General features: G+C 42.0%; 1 protein-coding gene across 1 annotated transcript in view; it reads left to right on the forward strand.

Annotated features, from left to right (window-relative positions):
• Positions 1-3,656: 3,656 nt before the first annotated feature.
• The window catches only part of acsf3 (acyl-CoA synthetase family member 3), a 31,399-nt gene continuing 12,073 nt past the window's right edge, over positions 3,657-22,982 (forward strand). Inside the window, exons 1-6 of the mRNA XM_070907310.1 lie at positions 3,657-4,376; positions 7,873-8,028; positions 11,449-11,603; positions 12,118-12,263; positions 17,677-17,774; positions 18,017-18,143. Coding sequence (XP_070763411.1) covers positions 3,657-4,376; positions 7,873-8,028; positions 11,449-11,603; positions 12,118-12,263; positions 17,677-17,774; positions 18,017-18,143 — 1,402 coding nt within the window. The remainder of the gene's footprint in view (positions 4,377-7,872; positions 8,029-11,448; positions 11,604-12,117; positions 12,264-17,676; positions 17,775-18,016; positions 18,144-22,982) is intronic.

Raw genomic sequence — 22,982 nt, forward strand, 5'->3', positions numbered from 1 at the left:
GTAACAAATTCAATCTTCGTGAGCACATCTCACAAAGATGCCATTGGAAATTCTCGCTCAAAAGGGGAGGTAATCTTCAGACAAAGCTGTCCTACTCTTTTTCAGCAATCCATGGTGTCACAGCTAAAGTGTATTCAGAGTGCGTCAGGCAAATGTCCTTGGCTGTCAAAACCTCCATTAGAAATGGAATGTGAGGCAATAATTATTGAGTTGAAAGGTCACCCATCCATTTCTTCATTGTAAAAATGGGAGAAATTCCTTTCAGTGTAATCCTTGACTGCCTTTTGATTTGATCTTTCAACATCATTTCCCAACACAAAGAGATGGGTGCTGCTGCCTGATGAAGAGTGCTGAGCCCAAAACACATTGCCTTTCTGAATTTTATGTTACTGCCACTTATATTTCTGTCTTTTGCTCACTGTGCTTTTGTTGATTTGAGGCTTTTAAAAAAATAATCACCTTTTGTAAGCCAAGAGCTTCCAGTTGTTTCTCCCAGGGCCTCTTTAAAAGCACTTGAGTTTGACGAAGATACAACACGCAGAGAATCATCACATAGCATCCGTCATCTTTCACCTCAAATGAACCATGCCATCGCATGAGGACACATAAGTCCCTTTGCGCAGAATACAAGCCATGTTGTCAACTGCGCATTAGTATGTGGGTGGCATGTGCTCTGTGAGGCAGTCACATGTTTACAGTGAATCTCTTGGATGAAAGTCAAGTTTACAGCTGCAGCTCCGGAATAATTCATCGCTCGCCTTTTTACCCGGGAGGAGCCACAGGTAGTTGATGAAGTGGCAGTGCCAAGACTCCCAACTGGCGAAGACGAAGCGCAGCTGCCAGGAGTCAGCGCGGCCAGATGCCGCTGCTGATGTACCATGTGTTCCAAGCAGGGCAACAGTGTGTTTGTGTGTGAGCTGGGGTGGGAGGGGAGAGAACAGAGCGTTTGCCAAGACATTCTCACATTGATGCCAACCTGACACATGCTTGGGTACTCCCCACGGTTTGTGTTACCATCTCAGCCTCTCTCACAGATCTGTGGGGGGTCCCCTCTTTCCCTCTTTCCCTCTTTCTCTTTTCCTCAGATGCAGTCCTCTGCCAAGATGGGAGTTGGCGCCTGCTTGCGGCCGTCCTGCCCATCAGTGGCGAGATCCTTTCAGGTGGTCTTTGCTGAATGGTGTGTTGGCAGCAGGCCATTGCAGCAGAATGCCAGCTTCTGCTAGATACACTGTCTAATCAGGTTTTCGCCATAACCGTAACCATAACTCCTTATGGTAGCCATGTCTCATCCTCTCACCCCTGACAAACAGACACATACGTGATGCCTGTTATTATCCTCCAGTCTTCATCCATCCCTGCATGTCTCCAGTAGCTGTAAATAAGTCTCTCAATGGCTCAGTTTCCAGTCCCCATATAACGCATGTCGAAAATATGGCCAACTTCCAGGAAGCAAATCCAAAAACATGGGTCGTCTGTGCCTTATTTCGTTTAATCAGAGACGCCACTCGGTCATTTTTAGGTTGAATCCTTAGAAAAAGCGGCAGAGCCATCTGCATAAAAACAAGACGAAAGACTGTGCAAATTCCCTACAAATAAAGGATTCTCTGGAAATTAGATAGCTGCTGGAGTAGCATAGCATCCCCTTGAATAGCGTTTTCCCCACGAATGGGAACGAGTGGTCTTTGACGATACTATTCCTGGGAGTGGAGGGGAGTTCTCTGAAACAAAGGCTCCAATTTCGTTAGGAACATGCCATCCTTGATTGCAGTGTAGGGGGTTTGGGGAGGGAAGTGAAAACTTTTTGAACGTGTGCCATGTCTGTACCATTCTCTTATCTGAGGCCCGCGACTGCCAGCTGGCGGTTGAATGTGCCCACTTGCACTGTGATGATGAAGGCAGCCAAGCTAGTTGGCACACTGAGTGGTAGGACTGGCATGTGATCTAAAGCCAAACACAGCTCTGTGTGGGGTAGCTGCATGTACGCTGCCCTCTCCCTTCCCCTGTCCTCGTCTCTGGTGAGCAGCCTCTCCACTTGATCTGCAGATCCTCAAAAATGGGGGCGGGTCTTGCCAACAACCACCCAGCTGAGTTAAGAACCACAGGATGACAGACAACAACACAAGTCATGCGAGTAGCTCTATAATCAATAATACAATTATCTGAAGCTAGCTGTCTGTGGGCCTCTTGCATCTTGTACAAAGTGATACATCAACGTAACATTTAAACTTAAATATCATATTAGGAAAAAGACTGGCATTGATCTGAAACGACATCACTAATCCAGCCTAAAACCAATACAATTGAATAATTCTCTGCAGAAATTAAATAATGATCTCATAGTATGTGCATTTAAATAACTACAACGTCATTAAAGTAAGAAAACACAATGTTTTAAGACAATTAAAAACTGTATTTTTAAAGTCTCAGTCGCCACACAAGAGCTGGGATTTTTGTGTGTACTTACGAGGCAGGAACCTTTCAAGCGACATTTGTTTCACGCCGGATGATTAATGCCAATGCACCGTCCTTCACCTCAAGACTTACCGGCTTTTGTTTTTGGGTAAGGTGAATGTGAATTGAAGGAGATATGTGTACAGCGGAACACGGGTACTAGTTAAGAAGTATTCATAAATGAGTCGCTGTAGAAAGGGGATTTTTATTGTCCGTATTTTGGCTGAGGTCCGGTCTGGATCGTTGTCGCTTTCAATCTGTCAGTGTCAGTTACCTAAATAATGTCAAATGTCATTTTAATGGGCAGCATTACCTGTACTGGATGTGGCAGTAAGTTTCAATAACAAAAACAAAAACATAAATAAATAGAATATGAAAAGAGTTTAGACAGTGGTGGCAATCACACAGCGACAGACACTCTCCTCTGTTACTGAAGTATACGATGGTTTATATTCTCAAGTCTTCAAGTAGCTCGTTTTAGCCGAACAACAGTACAAATACTCTAAATTGTTGATGATTAAAGGAACACCCCACCGAGTTAACACATCAGCTGCAGTTTGATTATTAGAGACAGTATTACTCTGCCTGTAAAAACAGTTTAATACAGTACAATGACCTCTGTTGCTCTGGAGGGAGCTTTCAAAAGTCTGACAAAATAATCCTTATGATGTCATTTCAGTTTGGGCTTGAGTCTTCAAATTATTAGCAGAAAGCCTGCGTTACAAACTGGAGGAGTGGGGTGTCAGGATATCTCGGCTTCTGCTGCTTTGAGTTTTGACAATCTATCTCTTGTAATTCCTAAATCGAGTGCCCCTTTTATTTTCTCTCAGTCAACTAATAATTAAATTTTTTTTCAACATGCCCCTTTTTCTGCTTACCATGTTTACAAATTATAGAAGAAACAATACATTTAAGCCACATGCAGTGAGTTTGTGTTAAATAGTCCAATGTTAGATGAATGAAAGTGAAGGAGAAGTGATTGCCAATTGGTCAAATTGAATATTACGGAAGGAGATCAGGAGGATATTTAGATACATACGGTTGACGTTAGGAGACGATGTCAAACTTTGTGTGCTGCTTGATAAAACTAAGCTCACATGCCTTTTATCCTGTCCACTCACAGATGTCGTCTGATGTGAGCAGATCCAAGAGACTGAGGATGGAGCCATCTTGAGGTTCTAACTCTGAACAGCTGAGTCTCAAACATGCTGTCAGGACTTGTTGCTGCTGCCTGCCACTCTCTGAAGTGGACAATGCCTCACTGGAAAGCCACTTTCCATAGAAGTTATTGCCAACCAAAGCCAGGGCAATGTCTACTGGGAACTGTGGTTCAAAGAAGGGCTCATAGATGGACTACAGCACCATCATCAAGGATAAACCAGAAGCCAGTGTTTGCCAGAGCTCCAGCATTTGGTGATAGACTTGCTATCATAGACAGCAGTAGCAGCCACAGCTACAAGCAGCTGTATTGCAGCAGCTTAGGCCTTGCAGGTAGAATCAGCACCGTGCTAAACTCTGACTTTGGGGGTCTGGAAGGAAAGCGAATCTCCTTCCTATGTGCTAATGATGCTTCCTATACAGTGGCACAGTGGGCGGCTTGGATGAGTGGGGGTACAGCAGTGCCACTCTACAGAAAACACCCTCAATCTGAACTGGAGTACATCATCTCCGACTCCCAGAGTTCACTGCTGGTGGCAGGGCATCCTTATGCTGAAAACCTCAAACCGCTGGCACAGAGGCTGGGGCTGCCATGCCTGACACTGCCCCCTACTTTCGATCTGGGCTCTTTAGGTGGGGCAGACACCCAAGAGAAGGAGACAGCCATCACGGACTGGGCTGATCGACCAGCTATGATAATCTACACCAGCGGTACCACAGGGAGACCCAAGGGAGTTCTACATACGCACAGCAGCATCCAAGCCATGGTAAATGTTGTTGAAACCATAATTACATTGGGGACAAAGCAAATTAGGTTTTTGTCATAGACCTCTAGTTTGATGGCAGTACATGTTTGTCAGCAGCGAAAAAGGTTGGTTCACAGCTTTGACATAGCAGAGGATGGTACAGCTGCTGCTAATGAACTAAATATCTGTGGCTAATTAAATTAATGCGCAGTGTGGGTTGTCTGTTAATCAGCTATAGGCTTGTACCGGCTTTTTGTTCAACTTAGTAGGTCACCAAAGTCTTTATGTTATATATAATTTACTGAATTTATAAAAGCCCTTAATATGTATGATATTTCTGTATCAGTTAATATTACATTTATTCAAGAGGACCTTATTAAACTCTATCCATATCTAATATTACAAATATTATATAGTTAGATATTAGATAGATAGTAGCATACCGATAAGTTGGCCAGGCCCATATATACCGATATTACCTTACTGCAGATACATCGTGCGTATTGCAGTAGAGAAATGCCAAAGTAGGTTTGAGGTCATTTAGAAACAGTGTCTCCATTAGAGAACACTGACAAGTTGCATTTTCAACAGTAAGATGTCCTGCTCAGTATTCATCTTGGTCACACAGAAAAAAAAATCCTGCATGGACAAGGGATCCACATAAAGATCATTTGTGTGTAAAAAAGAAGATGATGTCGGCCGATCGTTATGGGATATTTTAAACTCAGAAATAATGTTTTGGTCGGTGCTATAATTGTGTTTGTAGTTTATAAGTTTCATTTCCTTACCCCTTCTCAGTCTCAGAGATTTGTTTGCTACTTGAATGTGACTGTAATACATTAGTCAAAATTGCACACTGTCATGAGAATATTCGGGGTGTGGGGGCTTTAAACGCCTCCTTGTTGGTGTGTTCAGGTGCTTGTTGGAAGCGTAGACATCAGTGACATCAGACATCAGACATCATGTTCAATATCTTTTCCATGCTGTCCCCGTTTCTCAGTTGGATTTACCTAAAACATGGTCTTTGAATGCTATGCTTTTTCAAAATGGTCTCTTGTCATTAGTACAGACCTTATTGAAATAAATGGAGCACCAACACAGCTCCGGTACGAAAAGAAACATATATGCTATATTAGTTATAAAGCCACTGTCATGTGAAGAATACACATCTTCGGTGGTTTCGCACACTTTACCCCATGAAATACACAGTAATATTACATAGTAAAGTATTAATACATTGTATTTGATGGGATAAATTATGCAAAACCACCAAATAAACTTCTGGTCTTTCTTAAAGAATTGACAGCTAACTTAAATATTTAAGTCATGGTTATTTATACTGTTTTCTTTATTTAGATCTATAGGATATTTCAAGCAGTGCAGGCAGATATTATGAAGTGACTATCCAGAGCTTCACAAAGCTAGCAAAAATAGATATATAAAATATATGCATGTTTTTGAGAACAAGAAGTATTTGGACACCCCCACACTCATATTTGACTCCCTGATTAGCATCATTCCTCGTTTGTTCCAGTCGAGCTTTCAGAATAATCACTAATTTATGCCATTAAAGATCTCCTGAAGATTTTCCTGTATATTTCTAAGCGAAATTGACCTACATGTCCAATAGTGTGGAAAATTAAATCACTCTGAAAGACGGCATAGCTTCATTTGTCTCTGGTTGGCTCAGGGAAGTGACTGAGCGAATGATTAAGTGAGTCTGTCTGTTTTTCTGGAAGGCAGCAACGTCAGGTTGTCAGAATTCCTGGAAAGCTCCTCTGTCAGGTTAATGTGAATGAAGACTTGAAGCCAACTTGAAAGGAAAATAGATTCACTGAATTACTTCCAAATTTAAGCTTGGATTTAAGATTTATTTGGTCCCCATCTTCCACTTCCAACATTTTTGATGTCTCTGACAATGTTGATTTGTATGCTTTGCATCATTTTGGGTATTGAAACACCTGATAGTGCCTACAAAGACAGTAATTCTGCATTTTTTCTAGTGAATGGAAAATTGAAAAGCATACCAATTCCCTTTATCTAATTATTGAGGTGCACTGTGTCTGTGGTGTGTTTTGTGCGTGATTTTAGTTAAAGACGACAACATCATGACCAGTGTCAGAGGGGTACTGAATGCCATCTGAGTGATCAGAAACTACAGTAACTTCTGCGACAAAAGAGCACTGCGCACTGACCTACATGGCCATTGTTGTTGTGATTTCAAAGACTCAAACGTTAACATGAGGTCTGATCTCTGCATGCATGTATGTTTCTGTGTTTGCAATTTGTGATCTGTTCAACTATTTTGCATTTACATTCAGAAGCATGTGGTGGAAGTTTCACTGTTCATAAACAAGGCAAGATTATTCTTTATTATCTGCTTACACAAACATACAGTGAACAGGACACATTAACCAGAACACCTGTACAATATAATGCAATTCAGAACTTTAAGGTACAAATCACCTTTTAGTTGTATTGACAACTTTTCTTACTCAGCTTCAACCAAGGCTGAACAATATACGCTTCACAAAGGTGCTGTTTAGATTAAGCCTATTGTAACACATTATATTTCACATGTTCCCCTATAACTTGACATTCGCAGCCGAAAAATGAGAATTGTATAAGCAGACACAATTCTCCTAGTATTCTGCTAAGCAGTATCATAAGAGGTTTCAGGAGTGCAAGGATGAAGTTCAATTTCCTCCATAATCACCAAATCTAATTTTGGCAACTAAATGAACCTTAATGGAGTGTTAGTGGAGTTTTTCCTTATTTGAATCAATCTCAGTCTGAGGATAGAGGGTGTTGTATGTTGTACAAGACAAATTTGTGATTTTGAGCTTGAATTGAGGAGAAGAAATTAGACGTTCACATCCTTCATTCCTGAAATAACTGGAGGCTTAATTTCTGTGAGAAATGGTCCAGCAATCCACAATCCAGGACTTGCATGACAATACTTAAAATCTGGTATTGCATGATAACATCTGGCTTTTTAAACGTGATAAATCAAACACTTAAACAATAAATATAGTTTTTGGAGATGTATGTTGCATCATTTATTTTGTTGTTTGTTGGTAATATTTTTGCAAAACATGTATGATGATGTGACATCATGCTGAAATACACTATTTCAGAACAGCTATAATGATAGCAGCAATCTATTTTTTTTAAAACGTGAAGGATAAACATCACATTTTCGTGGTCCTTCTATATTAAATATTGTCTATACTCAATTTGCACATGATGCAGGGAGAAATTACTTGAAGAGACATATACAGATTTTCCATTAAGAGGATCCTCAGCAGACCATAATGCAGTTAGATGATAATAATACAGCAGGTTGGGAACAAACTAGGTACAAAAAGTTATACAAGTAAACTGAATCTCAATACCACAAAATATTGTAACTAATGTCTGCAACAGTGGAAGCTGATTAAGGTGATTTATTTTAAAGGTGATACGACGAGATGACCCCTTCCTTTCTTTCCTCCCCTGTTTCCCGCCTCACCCTCAGGTCCAGTGTCTGGTTTCAGAGTGGGCGTGGTCCAGAGATGACGTCATCCTCCACACCTTGCCGCTCCACCACGTGCATGGCATCGTTAACAAGCTGCTGTGCCCGCTGTGGGTGGGCGCCACCTGCGTCATGCTGCCTGACTTCCAGCCTCAGAAGGTCTAGACTGCACTCTGTCTCTGTCTCTTTCTTGTTCTAACTCTTTCTTTTGGTACAGTATACCTTTCATTAACACCCTTGAACAAAAGAGGAAGTTGTACTGCTGTAAGGCTCTGGAGGTGATGGAGGTGTACCTAAGGGAAGTATTTCAGATTTAGACATCCTGCATGGACAAGGTGCTGCTGGGTTGAAAAAGACCTTCTGCTCTTTCCACATCAATCACCTTTTCTATATCAGTGTTTCCCTTTCCCCTTCCACTTTTGCTCTCCCTCTTCTGTCCTCGCTTCATCTCCTCTCCCTCTCTCCTTCTATCAGTCTCACCTCCTCCCTCTTTGACTGTCAGACAAAGTGTTTGGGGCTCAGTGATGAATTTCCCTGTGTGGCTTTGTATCTGACCAATGCCGACTCACGGCAGGGGCTTAAGCAGCGGATCAATCGATGAGCTGACATTGAAGGATGATAGTGCTTGTTTGGCCCTGAGAAGGGAGGGGGAGATGGGGTGCTAAGTGTGTGTGTGTGTGTGTGTGTGTGTGTAGGTGTGGCTTTGGATCATATGGGAGTGTAGATGCACGTGTTTTCCAATGTATGTGTGTTTGTGTTTGTGTGTCAGGACCTGTACAGCTTAATGACAGTGAAGGTAGATGGAAAGGAAAGGTCTTTAAAGGACATATGTATCTGTCAACATGGGTATTGCTACACTGTTATAGCTATCAGTATTCAACCGTTATCCCTGACCTTGTGGACCAAACCACAAAACCCCTCCTCTCACCCTCAGAAAAAAGCCTTTATTCTCCTCCTCCTGAAGTTACAGTACATTGATGAAGTGATCGATAGTCTGTCTCTTCTATCCCCTAAGATCTCTGAAGGGTAGCCTAGGCAGCAGAGGCCGCCATTGATTTTTTCTGATTTCGCCTGGAGATAGTGACAAAAATGTTCAGTGCAGGAATTGTGATCCAGTAAATCGCAGATAAGTCTGTTTCAAGTGGGCTGTTGTGGACTGATGGGGAACTTTGGAAATATCTTTCTTTTTTTAGATATTTTTTTCATTTTTTCATTCATTTTTGCCTTTATTTGATAGTGACAGTTAGGAGAGAGACAGGAAATGCGGTATGCGCTCTACCCGGTGAGCTACCGGGGTGCCACAACTTGGGAAATATCTTAACATCTACTTGATTTATTGGCACAACATTTGGTGCAGACATTCATGGTCCCTACAAGATAAATCCCATTGACTTGGGTGATCTCCTAACTTTTCCTTTAACGCCACCATGAGGCGGTTTTGAGTGAAATGTGTTAATAATTATCCCCAGCTATACTTTGTGTTTAGTGCTAATTAGCAAGCTAAACTAAGAAAGCAAACATGGTAAACATTATAACTGCTAAACATCAGCATGTTAGCATTGTCACTGTGAGCTTGTTAGCATGCTCATGTTCACATTTAGCTCAAAGCACCACGGTGCCACAGTACAGCCTCACAGAGCCGCTAGTGTAGCTGTACGTTACCAGAGTTTCAGTGCCAATACCAAATTATACTACTATTTTTTGATACCTTACCTTGAGGAATATATATAATATAAAGATTTTTTTCTTTTTACCCAAATAAGCCAAGTATATCAGTGTTTAATTTTGTTGAACTCAAGCCATTGTACAAAATAATTTATAAATAAAACACAGTCTACAATGATAGCTGATCAAAAAATAAGTAAACTGGACTAAAATTCTGACCAAGCATCAATGCCAACTTTTGATACCTGCTAGTTTTCGATACTCAGCATTACGGACTCCTTGACGTTCAACATCCAGTCCTTCTCAGGAAGAGTTTGCAGTTGTATTGGAGTCCCATGTTGAGTGCAGGGCCAAGCAGCTCATGAGAGTTGTTTAGGATGCAGGCCATGGCTCTGGGTTCTCACCACATCCTGTCCCCTAGGTGGAGGCCAGCTCTTTGACGGACATAAATTGCCTTCCTCTCCCCTCCAGGCTGGACATGGTGGAAGCGCTCCACTGCACTTGATAGACACCACCCAGAATAGTCGGGGCACACTCGGTTAATAATCCTCTGCACAAAGTTTTATTCTGTATGTGTACAGGTGAACCGTGAACGCCCACATTTCTTAGATCAACTTATAATGATATTGTGAGAAATGGGATAGGGATCTGATTAGACTGTTGACAAGTCTTAGACGTCTTGGCTTTATTTGTCTATATATTTCAGTTATGTTAATTTATTGGAGGTGAGAGGAAAAGTTAGTAGATAACAAATTAGGTGAGTCTACGACGAGGTGACTGAAAGGAGAAGTGTAGGGAAGGAAGAGTTTAGAAATTGTCAGCACATTAAGAAGGATGTGGTGGTACTGTAGGTGAGAGAGATGATGGGAGAGACTGCATCTTTCTGTCTGTGAGTGTGTGTCTAGGTGTGTGTGAGTGTGAGAGAGAGAGAGAGACTGCAGAGGCAGCGAAGCAGGAAATTACGAAATGGAGAGAGAAGGTAAGTGAATGTGAGATAGGGAACGAAGGGCAGTGGGGAGAAAGAAAGATGAAGGGAAGATGTGGGGTCAAAAATGAAAGTAGAGAATGAAGAAGAAGCACTTGGGGAATAGAGGTAGAATGAAAGAAAGAAGTAGTGAGGATAAGTAGACTGGGAGGGGAGGGGAGGGGAGACAGCTGGGGAGGAGCGTTTGTATCCCAGGGGGGAGACGGGACTTAGAGAAGCTGTCGTTCACCTTCACTTAATTCATGCTGTCGTCCCATCCTCCCATCGTCTACTGTGATGTACCCAGTGTGTGTGTGTGTGTGTGTGTGTGTGTGTGTGTGTGTGTGTGTGTGTGTGTGTGTGTGTGTGTGTGTGTGTGTGTGTGTGTGTGGTTGGGGCGGGGTGTTTAAAATGGCTTTGTCCTTGAGCAAGTGAGTTTATGTGATATTTGAACAGTATTTTTATATGTGCATGTAGTTCACGATGTATGTTTATGTCCATTAACGCCTGTGGGTGTGTGTTTAAAGCAGCACGCCTGACACAGTGGAGGACATGAGTGGCTCCTTCTGTAACAGTCAAAAAGCACATTTGTCAAAAGTAGCCGTACAGAAGGCCTTTTAACTGGCCGACAGCTCTGCCCTACAGCAGTCTGCTGTTTTCCTCCCCCTGACCTTTACAAATCTTGACTTTTTTTCTTGTCTTTTCTTGGCGTTGTGTTGACAGGTTTAAAATGAGGCTGCTGTCTGGACCTTACTCTGCCATTTACATCAAAAAATGAAAAGAATGGCACTTGGCCATACACTAATGGAGTGAATCTGGATGTAATAATTTAGTTTGCGTGGCCCCGTCCATTAGATACTCTACTTTCATTTTTGCCTTTCCTTATCTCCCTCTCCATTCCTCCCACTTCAGTTATTTGTTGTACTAATCTCTCTTTGTCTTTCTCCCAGGTGTGGGAGATGCTGTTGGCCTCCAAGGCTCCCCTGGTTAATGTGTTCATGGCTGTGCCAACTATCTACTCTAAGCTCATCCAGTACTATGATCAGCACTTCACACGGCCTCATGTCAAGGACTTTGTCAAAGCGGTCTGCAAAGAGAGGATCAGGTACTGACTGTGGGATCAATGACAGGCAGCTTACTCACGGGTAGATCTATGCACGTGTATGTGTGTGTGTATATACAGTATATATGGGTGCATACAGTAAATAACAGAATAACGATTAACTTTTTCAGGGGGCATTTATTGCCCCTTGATATTTTTCGGTGCAATCTGCCCCTTTCTCAGGGGTAGTGTAATAACACATTACATTGATGCACCTCTTTTGGTGGCTTTGTGGTGCCAATATTTTCTACTGCTTCATGGCTTTTCATCAAAATAAGTAGAAATGTTCTTCCTGGAATACTGTTGACAAACTCCCTGCTCATTGACTCCCACAAATCACTCACAACGCATGTGAATAATGTAATAATTGTGAATGTACAAAAACGGTCTTCCTAATTATCTGAAACATGTTTTTACCCCTTTTTCGAATTTCTTTAGACTTTAAATTCACATGTTTCAGAAAGATTTTATAGTGTATATATATCTGTTTCCCTCACGTCCGGCCCTCTCCCTCCAGGCTGATGGTTTCAGGCTCGGCTGCTCTCCCTCTTCCCACACTGCAGCGCTGGGAGGAGATTACAGGACACACACTGCTGGAACGCTACGGGATGACCGAGATTGGCATGGCACTGTCCAACCCTCTCAAGGGTCAGCGCATCCCAGGTACACAAGTTTGACTGACTGGATAAACCCACACACACTTGTACTTTTACCCAGTATGGAAAAACACATATAGGGGGAAACTAAGGTCAGCCTCAGACCAGCTATGTTTCGGAGTTGTTCATTCTAACTCCTTTCCTCTGGTGGATAATAATAATGTCATGACGAGCTCAGGTGTCAAAACACAAACAGCACTTAGACGGCTGAAAACGCAGGTCTTGGTCCTCTTCCAACTGTGGTGAAGTTACAAGCCAACGGCTGGATCAGCGGCAGGAAATGAAGCTAGAACAACATTTTTTAAAGACAGGTTTGACATCTGATAATCAGCAGTTACTCAAGCTTGAAATCCTTTCATGACGAAACAAACCAAGGCCAACATTTCCTCATGTGCTTTTAACTGGTAATAAAGGTAAATTACAGTAAAGAATCCAGGTATCGTGAGAGTTCATCAAACCTCATTCTAACCTGTGTCTGTCTTTTGTTGGCAAACGCTGGGATAAGGCTTTCAAATTATAAAGATGCAGCAACATCAGTCAGCTGGTTTAGGTGGTGTGCTCTCCAGGGACACTGTGTCATTACTGTGTCAGTCAAACTGAACATAGTTTCACTGACCGTGAAAGTTTGGATTGGTCGGCGGTTTCCCCCTCTGATGGATGAAGGCAGCCTGTGTGAGTGTGGATCTTACTCACTTTCAAAATGCTAGTCTGAAATTAGTTAACAAAGGCTTTGGGAGAAAAAAAACAAACGTTACCTCCTTTGTCTGTTGTTGCTGTGTAGTAATACATGTAGCTGGAATTACTTTTCTGAATTTGGTAGCCTATGATTATCAATCAACAAACCTGGGCAATCAGTGATTTCTTCCCTCATAGTCACATTAAATATATTTCTTAAATTCTGTGTCCAGGAAACATGGGCAGGGAGTATGGTTTTAGACACAGCTTGATGCTTTCATGGAGATTAACTAAAATGAAAATGTCTTTATGGAGCAGAGGACTGGGTTTTTTCTTTCTGTTCTTTTCCAAAGTGGAAGTTTATTATGGAGCAGCTGATAATAGTACATCCCATTAAGTGTGGTTTTGCTGATTTGTTGGTGAAATCTGTGAGGTGTCTATTAAAACAGGGCCAAATTGAATTAAAAGCTTCTAGACATCTAGATCTTAGACAGTATAATCATTGTTTCAACATAGTTTTGATGGCTATATTTCACTATGCAGCAGATTCTAAGATGTCACGGACATATTTCTCAGCAGGCGGTGTACAAAAGTGGTTAAAAAGTGGTATATTTTATTTACACTACAACATTATTGTCCAGATTTACAAATGAGATGCCACTGCAGTAATGACATCTTGTTAAATTCAGCCAACGTTCCCACCTTTGTGTGACCACACATGTAGTAACTTTCCTCTTCTTTATCACATATCTCTCAAATATCTCTGATATTGTTCTACCTCCCTCACCAGTTTGATTCAGTACTTATGTGCTATGTTTTGATGGTAGGCAGTTTTCTCTGATGTGATATCAGGTAAAAACCCCATTGTCCCAACTACACCTCCCTCACATGCGCAGAAACAAAGGCAAGGTCTGGAAATGAGGTCAGACTAGTGGTGGTTGCTTTCTTCTCCTGCCCCCCCCCCCCCCCCCCCCTCTCTCTCTCCCCACCTTCTCCTTCCCTCCATGTTCCCCAGCCAACTCTTCTTCTTTACAGGTAAAGCTAATTAGCCTGCAAGTGGATTGGGTAATCCTCTGTCTGCTGTTTTGTTGAGGGTATTGTTGTGTTTGTTTGTCAGGTAATGTCTGGAATAAACTGAGCAGGCTGTGTTTGATTCCTCTCAGGTGATAATTAAGACTTGTCTTCAAGAGGTCTGTGTTTCTATTGATGTTTCCACTGCAGCAGAGAGACTTTTGTGGAAGCTGTGTGTATGTTTCTGCGTAGGCTGGCATGAGCTTGTGCCTGTTTGAGTCAGTGTGTTCCTGTCTTGTCTTTAAGTAGGTTAAAATGGATCAATAGCAACCACAGGAAACACTCTCCGAAGAGCAGTGGTGTGGAGTCTCCCTCTCTCTCCCTCTCTTACACACTCACTTTCTGTCAGCCAACTAAGTAGCTGACAACTCTGCTCTTAATACATTTAGTGATGGCAATTGTATTAATACATTTCTCCTGTATTTAGGGGATTTTGTTGTGTAGTTTACAGTTTTGGGGCATTCCAGATTCTAGTCATATTGCCCTTGTTGAGATGTAAATATGTGAGATTAGCTCAATCTAGTTCTCTCCATCTTGTTATCATCTCACTCTGCTGCCCCTTTCATCTTTCTGACTTTTTAGCTTCTTTTTTTGTCTTTTTTTACTGACATCAAGAACAGAGACAGCGCGCCACCTTGGAGCCCTAAGTCTGTCTTCCTCCTGATGTCATCTTGCCAAAGCTTTATATCATTTTATGCCCAAAATGATGTGGTCTTTCGTTAACTTAGTGGAAGAATGACTGTAGAACAATCCTATCTGGACCTTTGTCATCCCTTCTCCACTCCACACACAGACCTTTTCCCACCCAGCATGTAGCATTTATAAGCTGCCTTTACTCCTCAAAATGGCACTCAATCTTGTTGAATCATCGAGACCAGAATGCTACAAGTCTCCGAAATTTCTAAAGCTCTTGACGTGAGAGGGAAAAAAATGATGATAGAGGAGGGCATAGAAGGGGAGAGAGATTCCCAGAATTTAACCATAAATGGATTGTGGAGACTTTGTCATTGAGGGAGACAAGTCTGTTTTTGTCATTTTGTAGATGGCAGTTTTTTACAACTTGAGGAAGATTACTTGGTCTACACCTCCTCACCCACGATCAGAGGAAAATAGTTTGAGAGGCTGAGAGATTGAGAGATTTTTTTGTTTGGGTTTTGTAATATCTTCTTTACCAGGTTTGTTCTAAAGGATAATTCAGTTATTTTAGACCTTGGGTATTATTCTCATAGTTCTGGCCTTCATTCCGATTGCTAATAACATGTTCATTTCTGAGATCTGGTAATGTGGCAACTTTGCTGACAAGAAGTCAAACACAAGCTGTCAGATGATTTGACAAACAAAACACATCAGCCAAACATATTTTGAAAAGAAAACAAAGACAAATGGTAGAATTATTATCCATATGTGCTGTTTTTTACCAACATTTCGGGTGCACTTACTTTCAGTTTTTCCTCCAAATAGAGTTTAGATAATCTGGCTAAACTGTTACCTGGTTTACAACTTGTCTGATTGTCTGATCATTCGTATCATTCTCTGTTGTGATATCGCCTGTTCCCAGATCTCAATTCTTTTGATGAGTAATAAAAATATGGCACAAATTAAACCAGAAATGTCCTTTAAAGACATATAACTTAGAAGTAACTTACACCCTGCCTAATTTTTGACATTAATTAGTACAATTATTGATTGATTTATTCAGGTGATCCATATTTGGAAACTGACATTATGTTGGAAATCAAATATGTTTATAGTTGTTCTGAACAGTCAAATATAAATGCGAAGTGAAAAGCAGGCCATCATAGAGAGGGGGGAGACACAATGTAGTTTAAATATGGGCATGACAACGCATATTTTTAGACAGTCTCCCCTGGAAGGCATTCATAGTGTTGCGCTCGGCTGTTCACATGAAAAGTGAGTAGTGTCAAGGATGAAAAAAGAGAGCTAGAGAGAGAAGTTCAAACCTTGGCTCCTTTCTCACCTCCGCACAGCTGGCCAATCATGACGTGGAGCGGGTGTAAATGTCAGAAAGCCACCTCGTGTCTCAGTTAACCTTGTTCACAGGATGCTGTGATCATTATAACTTGGCTAGACTCAGCTTGTCCAAACTTCCTCCACAAGCTTTGTTATCCTGCTTGTCCACTGACACACAGTCTAGTTACTTTCGTGGTCAGTTGATTCTCCCTGCTGGACTGAGTACAAGTGAGGGAGAGGTGTCGGATAGACATTGCCAATCAGGACTGGAGTGGATTGGATCAATATGAAGTGAGAGAATCACTCTTTAATCAGGACCTGACCTGCTCTTTATTGGGAGAGCAGTGGTCTGTGAAATGGCATAATAGCTTTAAGGCAGACACACACACACACACACACACACACACACTCACACACACACACAGGAAAGACCACTGAGACCATCTCTGTGCTTCCCGTGTGCACTCTTTGCTATAATTACTTAACTCAGGAGGTCACACTTGCACACACACAAAGATGGAGACTGCAGGTGATGTCAGTACATGTGGGGATTTTCAATTTGTAACCCTTTTTTTCTTTTTTACACATTTCTTATTAATAGTTTCACTTAAACATTACTGCAGCTCACAGTTACAACAGTCACTGCTTTTTTGACACTCAGTTCTTCAATTTGTCAGCTCAGCTGTAACATTTTATACAATGGTGCCACAATAAAAAGCCTTGTCAAGCACTCAGCAGTAAGTTAAGGCTTAAGGACTGAATTCTACAGTCAGTACTTTTTCTTTTACTTTTCAGAAACGGCATAAAACAGGTGCAAAAGTAGAGACAGTTATTTAAGTGGATGGTTATGAAGGTGCATGGAGTATTATTGGCATATTGTGTGTCGGAGGAGGTATTGATATTGTGCATTTTGGGTTGATTTAATGCCAAGGATGCTGCTGTTCAGTGTCATTTTGAGAAGACTCTGTCAATACTCAAAACAGTTCTCTTATTTGGAGTTTACTTGGTGTTGGAGAAAACAGCTGCATCAGGCATTGCCCCAGAAATCCCTAGTCAAGTCAAGTCAATTTTATTTATATAATCAAATATCACAAATCACAATTTGCCTCAGGGGGCGTACGACACTCTCTGTCCTTAGACCCTTGATTAGAATGAGGAATAGCTCCCAAACAATACTTTTAACATGGAAAAAATGAAAGAAAACTCAGGAAGAGCAACAGGGGAGGGATTGCTCTCTCAGGACGGACAGACATGCAATAGATGTCGTGTGTACAACATTTCACAACAGAAAATCATGCAATTAAGATACCAAAATGTCGATTGTAGATTGAAACATAAGTTAAGAGGATGGATCCAGGAGGACAATTGAGCAGCTTCAGGTGTCGCACACTAAGACCGTCCAAGTAAGCCGACTGGTGACTGAGACGAATGGCTTTCAGTTTAGTGTTTTACAAGCTCAGCAAACCATTCAGTGACCAGTTATGCCCTGCAGACGGGGGTTAATGCCATCTTGCAAGAGAGCACTCCCACTGTGTGGAAATCCTGCAGTAAAAGTTGATGACGATCACTCTATTGGTTATTGCCGATATAAGTGTTTAACTTCTTTAAAAGGGACAAAAATAATCTCATCTTGATTACAATTGACTATGTTTCCTTTGTACTCATGTGTTTTTTGTGTGTGTTTCTGTTTGATATGTTGACAGGAGCTGTAGGGTTGCCGCTTCCCAGTGTGGAAGTTCGGATTGGTATGAATAACACGACCAACACCACAATTGTGGAGGGAAATCACAGAGAGACTCAGGTAATCAATGAATGAATATGCCAGGATACAGATAGTGACTGCATATTTTCCAGAACTAAATGTAAAATATTTTTGCTGTATTTGGTACCCATAACTCTGCATGCAGGTTAGATTCAGTTTAGCATGTGTTGTTGGCTAATGCGTCACTCAGCATCAAGTAGATAGTCATTCAAGCGTTGTTTCAAACTGTCTACTTCATCGATATTGGTCTCATCCTTTCTCTCTGTGAATATATATCGCAGGTACGTCCGGGTCTGGAGGGGAAGGAAGGGGAGCTGCTAGTTCGAGGTCCGTCTGTCTTTAAGGAGTACTGGAACAAACCTCGAGAGACCCGAGAGTCTTTCTCTGATGACGGCTGGTTCAAAACAGGTACCAAACGCTCCTCTCCTCCTCCATTTTCTCTTAACTCACACTTCAGCGCTGCACATGCACGCACACATTCACACACATTCCCTTGGAGGGAGTGAATTCTGCCACTAATTGCATCTACATGAGTTGTACTGTCAGAGGGATTCACAGGAGGGGGAAAGATGTCAAAAGATTTTTTCGTCTCTGCTGCAGACGGCACTTTGAGGGCTTGATTTTAAACACTTAAAAACCAGGAGTCCTGTCCAGGCAGCACACGCACGCACTCACTCATGATGTGTGTACTATATGTGTGTGTGTGCACATTTTGGGGGACTATGAGGGAGTGATAAATGGACTATGTGTGTTTTTTGGTGCTGCAGGGCATTTTTCCTCCTAAGTGGTTGTGACTGCTCTGGGTCTTGAGAAACCAACTATTGCTCTCTTGCTCTCCCTCTCTCTCTTTCTTTAGTATGTGTGTGTGGCAGCACACAGGGAAGCTGTCATCAGAGGCTCTTACTCCCTGCAGCCCAGCAATTCTCTTTCTGTCCCCCCAAAGGCTTTACTGCAAAGCCACCGGAAGAGCGGCGTTAGGTTGGCTTTGGGGGAGTGAGGAGAGGTTGTGGGGGGTGCAGGAGGGAGAGCAGAAGCAATTGGAGCTTTTAATTGTCATATAGACAACAGGAGATAAGAGCCAGAAGCAAAGGAGTGAGGAAAGAGCTGGAAGTGGTGAGCTTGGAGATGTGGTGGTGGAGGGGTTAGAAAGAGTTGGCTACAAAGGGGTGGCATGTAAGCCGCCCGAGAGAGTGGGGATGGACAAGGTAGGGATGGGGAGCTGGTGGTGGGGGTGGTGGTGGTGGAGGGGGACTGGGGGGTGAAAAGAAGCAAGGAAGGAGCGAATGATGGAGAGTGAAGCAGGGCGAGGCAGTGGGAGAGCAGGGCAGAGTGTGTTTAATTGGCTTTGCAGGCTGGAAGGACAGAGATCCAGAGCACAGCGCGCTGCTGTCACACTCCATTACAGCCACCGGCCACATAATGAGAGCCCGCGCAATCAGCTCCCCACAGACCGGTCCCTCAAGCCACACACACACACACACACACACACACACACACACACTGTGGACTGCTCTATAGGAAGCTATCAAACACGTTCCTTGCCCACCCACCTGCCTGTGTACCCTGATGCCAACTTAAACACACACACACAAACACACACACACACTCACACACAGACACATATATAGAGTTGTGTCGTGGGAGTTTTTTGGGGGGACATCCAGACTTCCAGAAGAAAAAGTTGTGTTTATTTTTTACTTAGACAATGTCAGGTGGCAGTTTAGCAGTACTTTCAAAGCTCAACTCTTACGGTTGAATCAGCGGTGCAAATGATGAGCAACTGAGTTAGAAAATATCTGGTGCTTTGATTGAAAGCTCAGTGACTATATATGTGAAAAAAGTAGTATAAAGCCTTTTGTGGCTCCAGGGAGAGCTGCGTGACGTCTGATAAATTGCCTCAGGTGATGTCACGTAAGTCAGCGTCGACTAAGTTTGAAAATGAAAATAATCTGGAGGTGTGGAGTTAGAAAGAAGTGAGTTTACCAGACCTCTGTAGCCCGCTACTCATCTCTGCTTGAGGCTACATTTGCGATACTAGCAATCTCAGATTCAACAGTCTGTGGTTGTGTTGCATTGTGGGTAATGTAGGCACCAGGTATTGACAAGAAAGAATGCATGGAATAAAAAAGACGATATCTCTTGTTCTGCCGCATCAACCCTTTTTTTAACTGTCCATCATCACCATGCATTTGAACTAGTGAGGCTGTCTGAATACGGTCCAAAACTTCCTGCCATGACAGATCAGTTGGTCAACAGACAAATTACTACAGGACGCGATACAAAATATTCTAGGAAACCATCTGGAAAGCTTGCAATAATTAAAACAAAAGATATCGCGGGTGACAGGGGCCAGGAGAGGTGGGGTGTACTGTGACAGAAAAAGAAAAAGCCATACACATAATTTACAGTACCTCACCTGGCTGGGGGTGGGGGTTTGCTGCAGCAGCACCCTCAGCACCTGTCCTCCTCGCGGCTGTGTCAGAGGGTGACGCGTCTGTGTGGAATCTCCTAATTTTTTTTCTTTTGATTTGAAAATGAATGTTGTGTTGTCTTTGTTGTAGAACATTGAGAATATCATTAAAAGAAAACTTTGAAGTGTGAATTTACAGTGGGGGGGATACTTCTGCAATCAGCAGCTAATCCCACTTCACAACTCTTGCACACAATGAGACACATACTGTACAGTTGATTTATAGGTAGGCACATGCTCATGTGGACAGTAAACTCCCACACAAGTTACTCTTGTCCACATACACAAGCCTGCCATGTCCACACAAACCCTCTTGGTGTGGATATGTGGGGGCGGGGAGAAGTGTTGAATGGAGACTCCTTGCACTTAACCCTCTCCTCGGCTTCCTACCTCCCCTTTTACACTTTTACCCTTTTTACCCTCACACATGCTCTCTGTTTCACACTCCACCTTTCTCTCTAACACTCTGTCTCGTCTCATCCTCACACTCCATCTCTGACTTGCTGATCGCTTGTCACCTTCCCACGGAGCTTTCTGTGTCTTATTTTTTCTACATCCTCCAGGATTTGACCTTCAGGTCAGGGAGGGAAAATGAAAGGTGTGAAGCACTAGACTGCTTTTCAGGTATCTGACTAAGATGTACTTTTTTGGGGGGACTTTGGCTGTCAAAATTGATGAGTTAGCTTTTACAGTGAATTTCAAATGTTTGACCTAATAAGCTAAGCACCATCTAGACTACATCTACACCAGAGGATTTATATGCTGCCTGAGAAACAAGTTATCTGATGGCTCTTTAGACATACTGTAAGATCTACTGTATGCAAAATTAAGGTACAACAAAAGTACAATAAAAGTTCAATATATTTATTAATTACAAAACATGTTAGAAAAAAGGTTCAAAATAGGTTTAATAATAATAATGTAAAAAAAATCATGCAATTAATCATTTTTTTAATCAATTAACAGTCCTGGTTGGATGCCATGAATGGTTCCATTTGTATGATTTTTCTGACCCATAGCACAAAATAACCATAATTCATCTCTAGGGTTTAACAGGGAACGCTGATAAATATGTCTCAAAGATGACATACACCACAGTAGTTTGTCACTTACTGAAATCTGTGAGTTTGAAATTGAGTGTTTTGGTCCATACTATAGAAGGAAAACAGGCATTTATGCTAATATTCGGAGTTGGGCGCATGGAGATAAATAGTTAGTGTCGCTCTTCCTCCAGTCGGGTACCATTGAACCATTGCAGGTGAAGAGGGCGTATTGAGATGACGCAATTAAAAGAGTGCCAGTCAAACCTCACACAAACAATGTGATGGAAACATGGCATTTATGTTTGTTTCATGTATTCATTTGAGGAAGGTCACAGTCTCCATGGGACTGCAGCTTCAGTGGATGTTTAAGTCACATGCTTTAGGAATATAATGAGTTGTTCGTTTCTATTGTACTTTATCTTTTTCTCAACACATCAACTTTCCCACCTCAGCCAAGCGTAAAAAATGTTTTTGTGATAATTTGACTTTTTTTCGAATTTCCGCCGTTTGCGTATATAAACAGGTGGAAGGAAATGTACTTACTGTTGCAGAAAGTCACGTTCTTTCCCTGTTATTCTAGCTAGATTAAATATAGCACTTCATGCTACGACATTTATAACCTTAAAAACTCAATTTTGTTATATCAGCCAGCAGAACTGCATTAAACTGAAATACAAAAAAATGGTTTAAAATCCATTGCAGTTGTCTTAAAACCCATTCTGTTTGGTGGAAGATGAAGTCTGAGAAGAGAATAAAGCTGAGGGGAGACTGACAGGCCAATAGGAAGAGGAGGCGAAGGAGAGATGGCCAAAGAAAAGTGGAGTGTAGAAGGAGTGTGAGAGTTAGATCAATACGTTCTCAGCTGGCGAGAGGTGTCTTCTCTAGTTCGAGCGGGTGCTGCGTAGCATGACTGGCAGCTCTATAGGGAAGCTGTCACCTTCTCCTGAGTGCTCTCCCTTTCCACTCATCTTCCCCTCTCGCCTTTTGTAACTCTCTTTTTGTGCTTGTTCTACAGTACAGTCCGTCTGCTGTCCAGAGCTACAGTATGAGCTGAGGGCCTTCGTTGTTGAATTTGATGTACACATGTAAATATAGCAAATCAGGGGCAACAAATGTGAGAAAAGAGCAAGAGATAAACTAAAAGTGGTGCTGTAGATTTGGGTTTAGTCAGAGCCTATCAACCAAAAGAGCCCAGCACTCCTCCTGGAATGGATTATGATATTCTGAAATAAACCATAAATAAATGTATGAATACATAAATTAGTAAGGACTTGTGGGAAGAGAGGGAAGCTTGGGCATTAGCGATTTTTCAAATTTTGCATTTCAGTGATGAATAATGGAGGCTTGGTTGCAGCAGGCAGTGTGGAGGAAGCTGTGTTTGGGGGCTGACTATTAACCCGACCTTATCTCATGTTTATTTATTTAATTAACTCGGAGAGACTCGGGGGCAGAGAAGTTAACAAGGGGGTTAAATCTGTGTCGCTTCACCTCAGTTTTACCTCAATTAGGAATAAATGTGGCATTTTTGGGTTTCAAGTTAAAATTTTGTTGTTGCAACTAAATCCATTTCCACAAATATTTTAGGATGCACCTGCCAGGCATATTTTATGGCTCATATTATAAACATACTGTATGTAGCTGCAGAGGTTTGTTTTTAGGCATTTCTGCCGCAAACAGAAGTTATTTCATTTGCCAAAGCACGTTAAAACACATTTGATTGAGAATGTGTGTGTG

This window comes from Enoplosus armatus, chromosome 1 (assembly GCF_043641665.1).
Source record: "Enoplosus armatus isolate fEnoArm2 chromosome 1, fEnoArm2.hap1, whole genome shotgun sequence".
Taxonomy (NCBI): Eukaryota; Metazoa; Chordata; class Actinopteri; order Centrarchiformes; family Enoplosidae; genus Enoplosus; species Enoplosus armatus.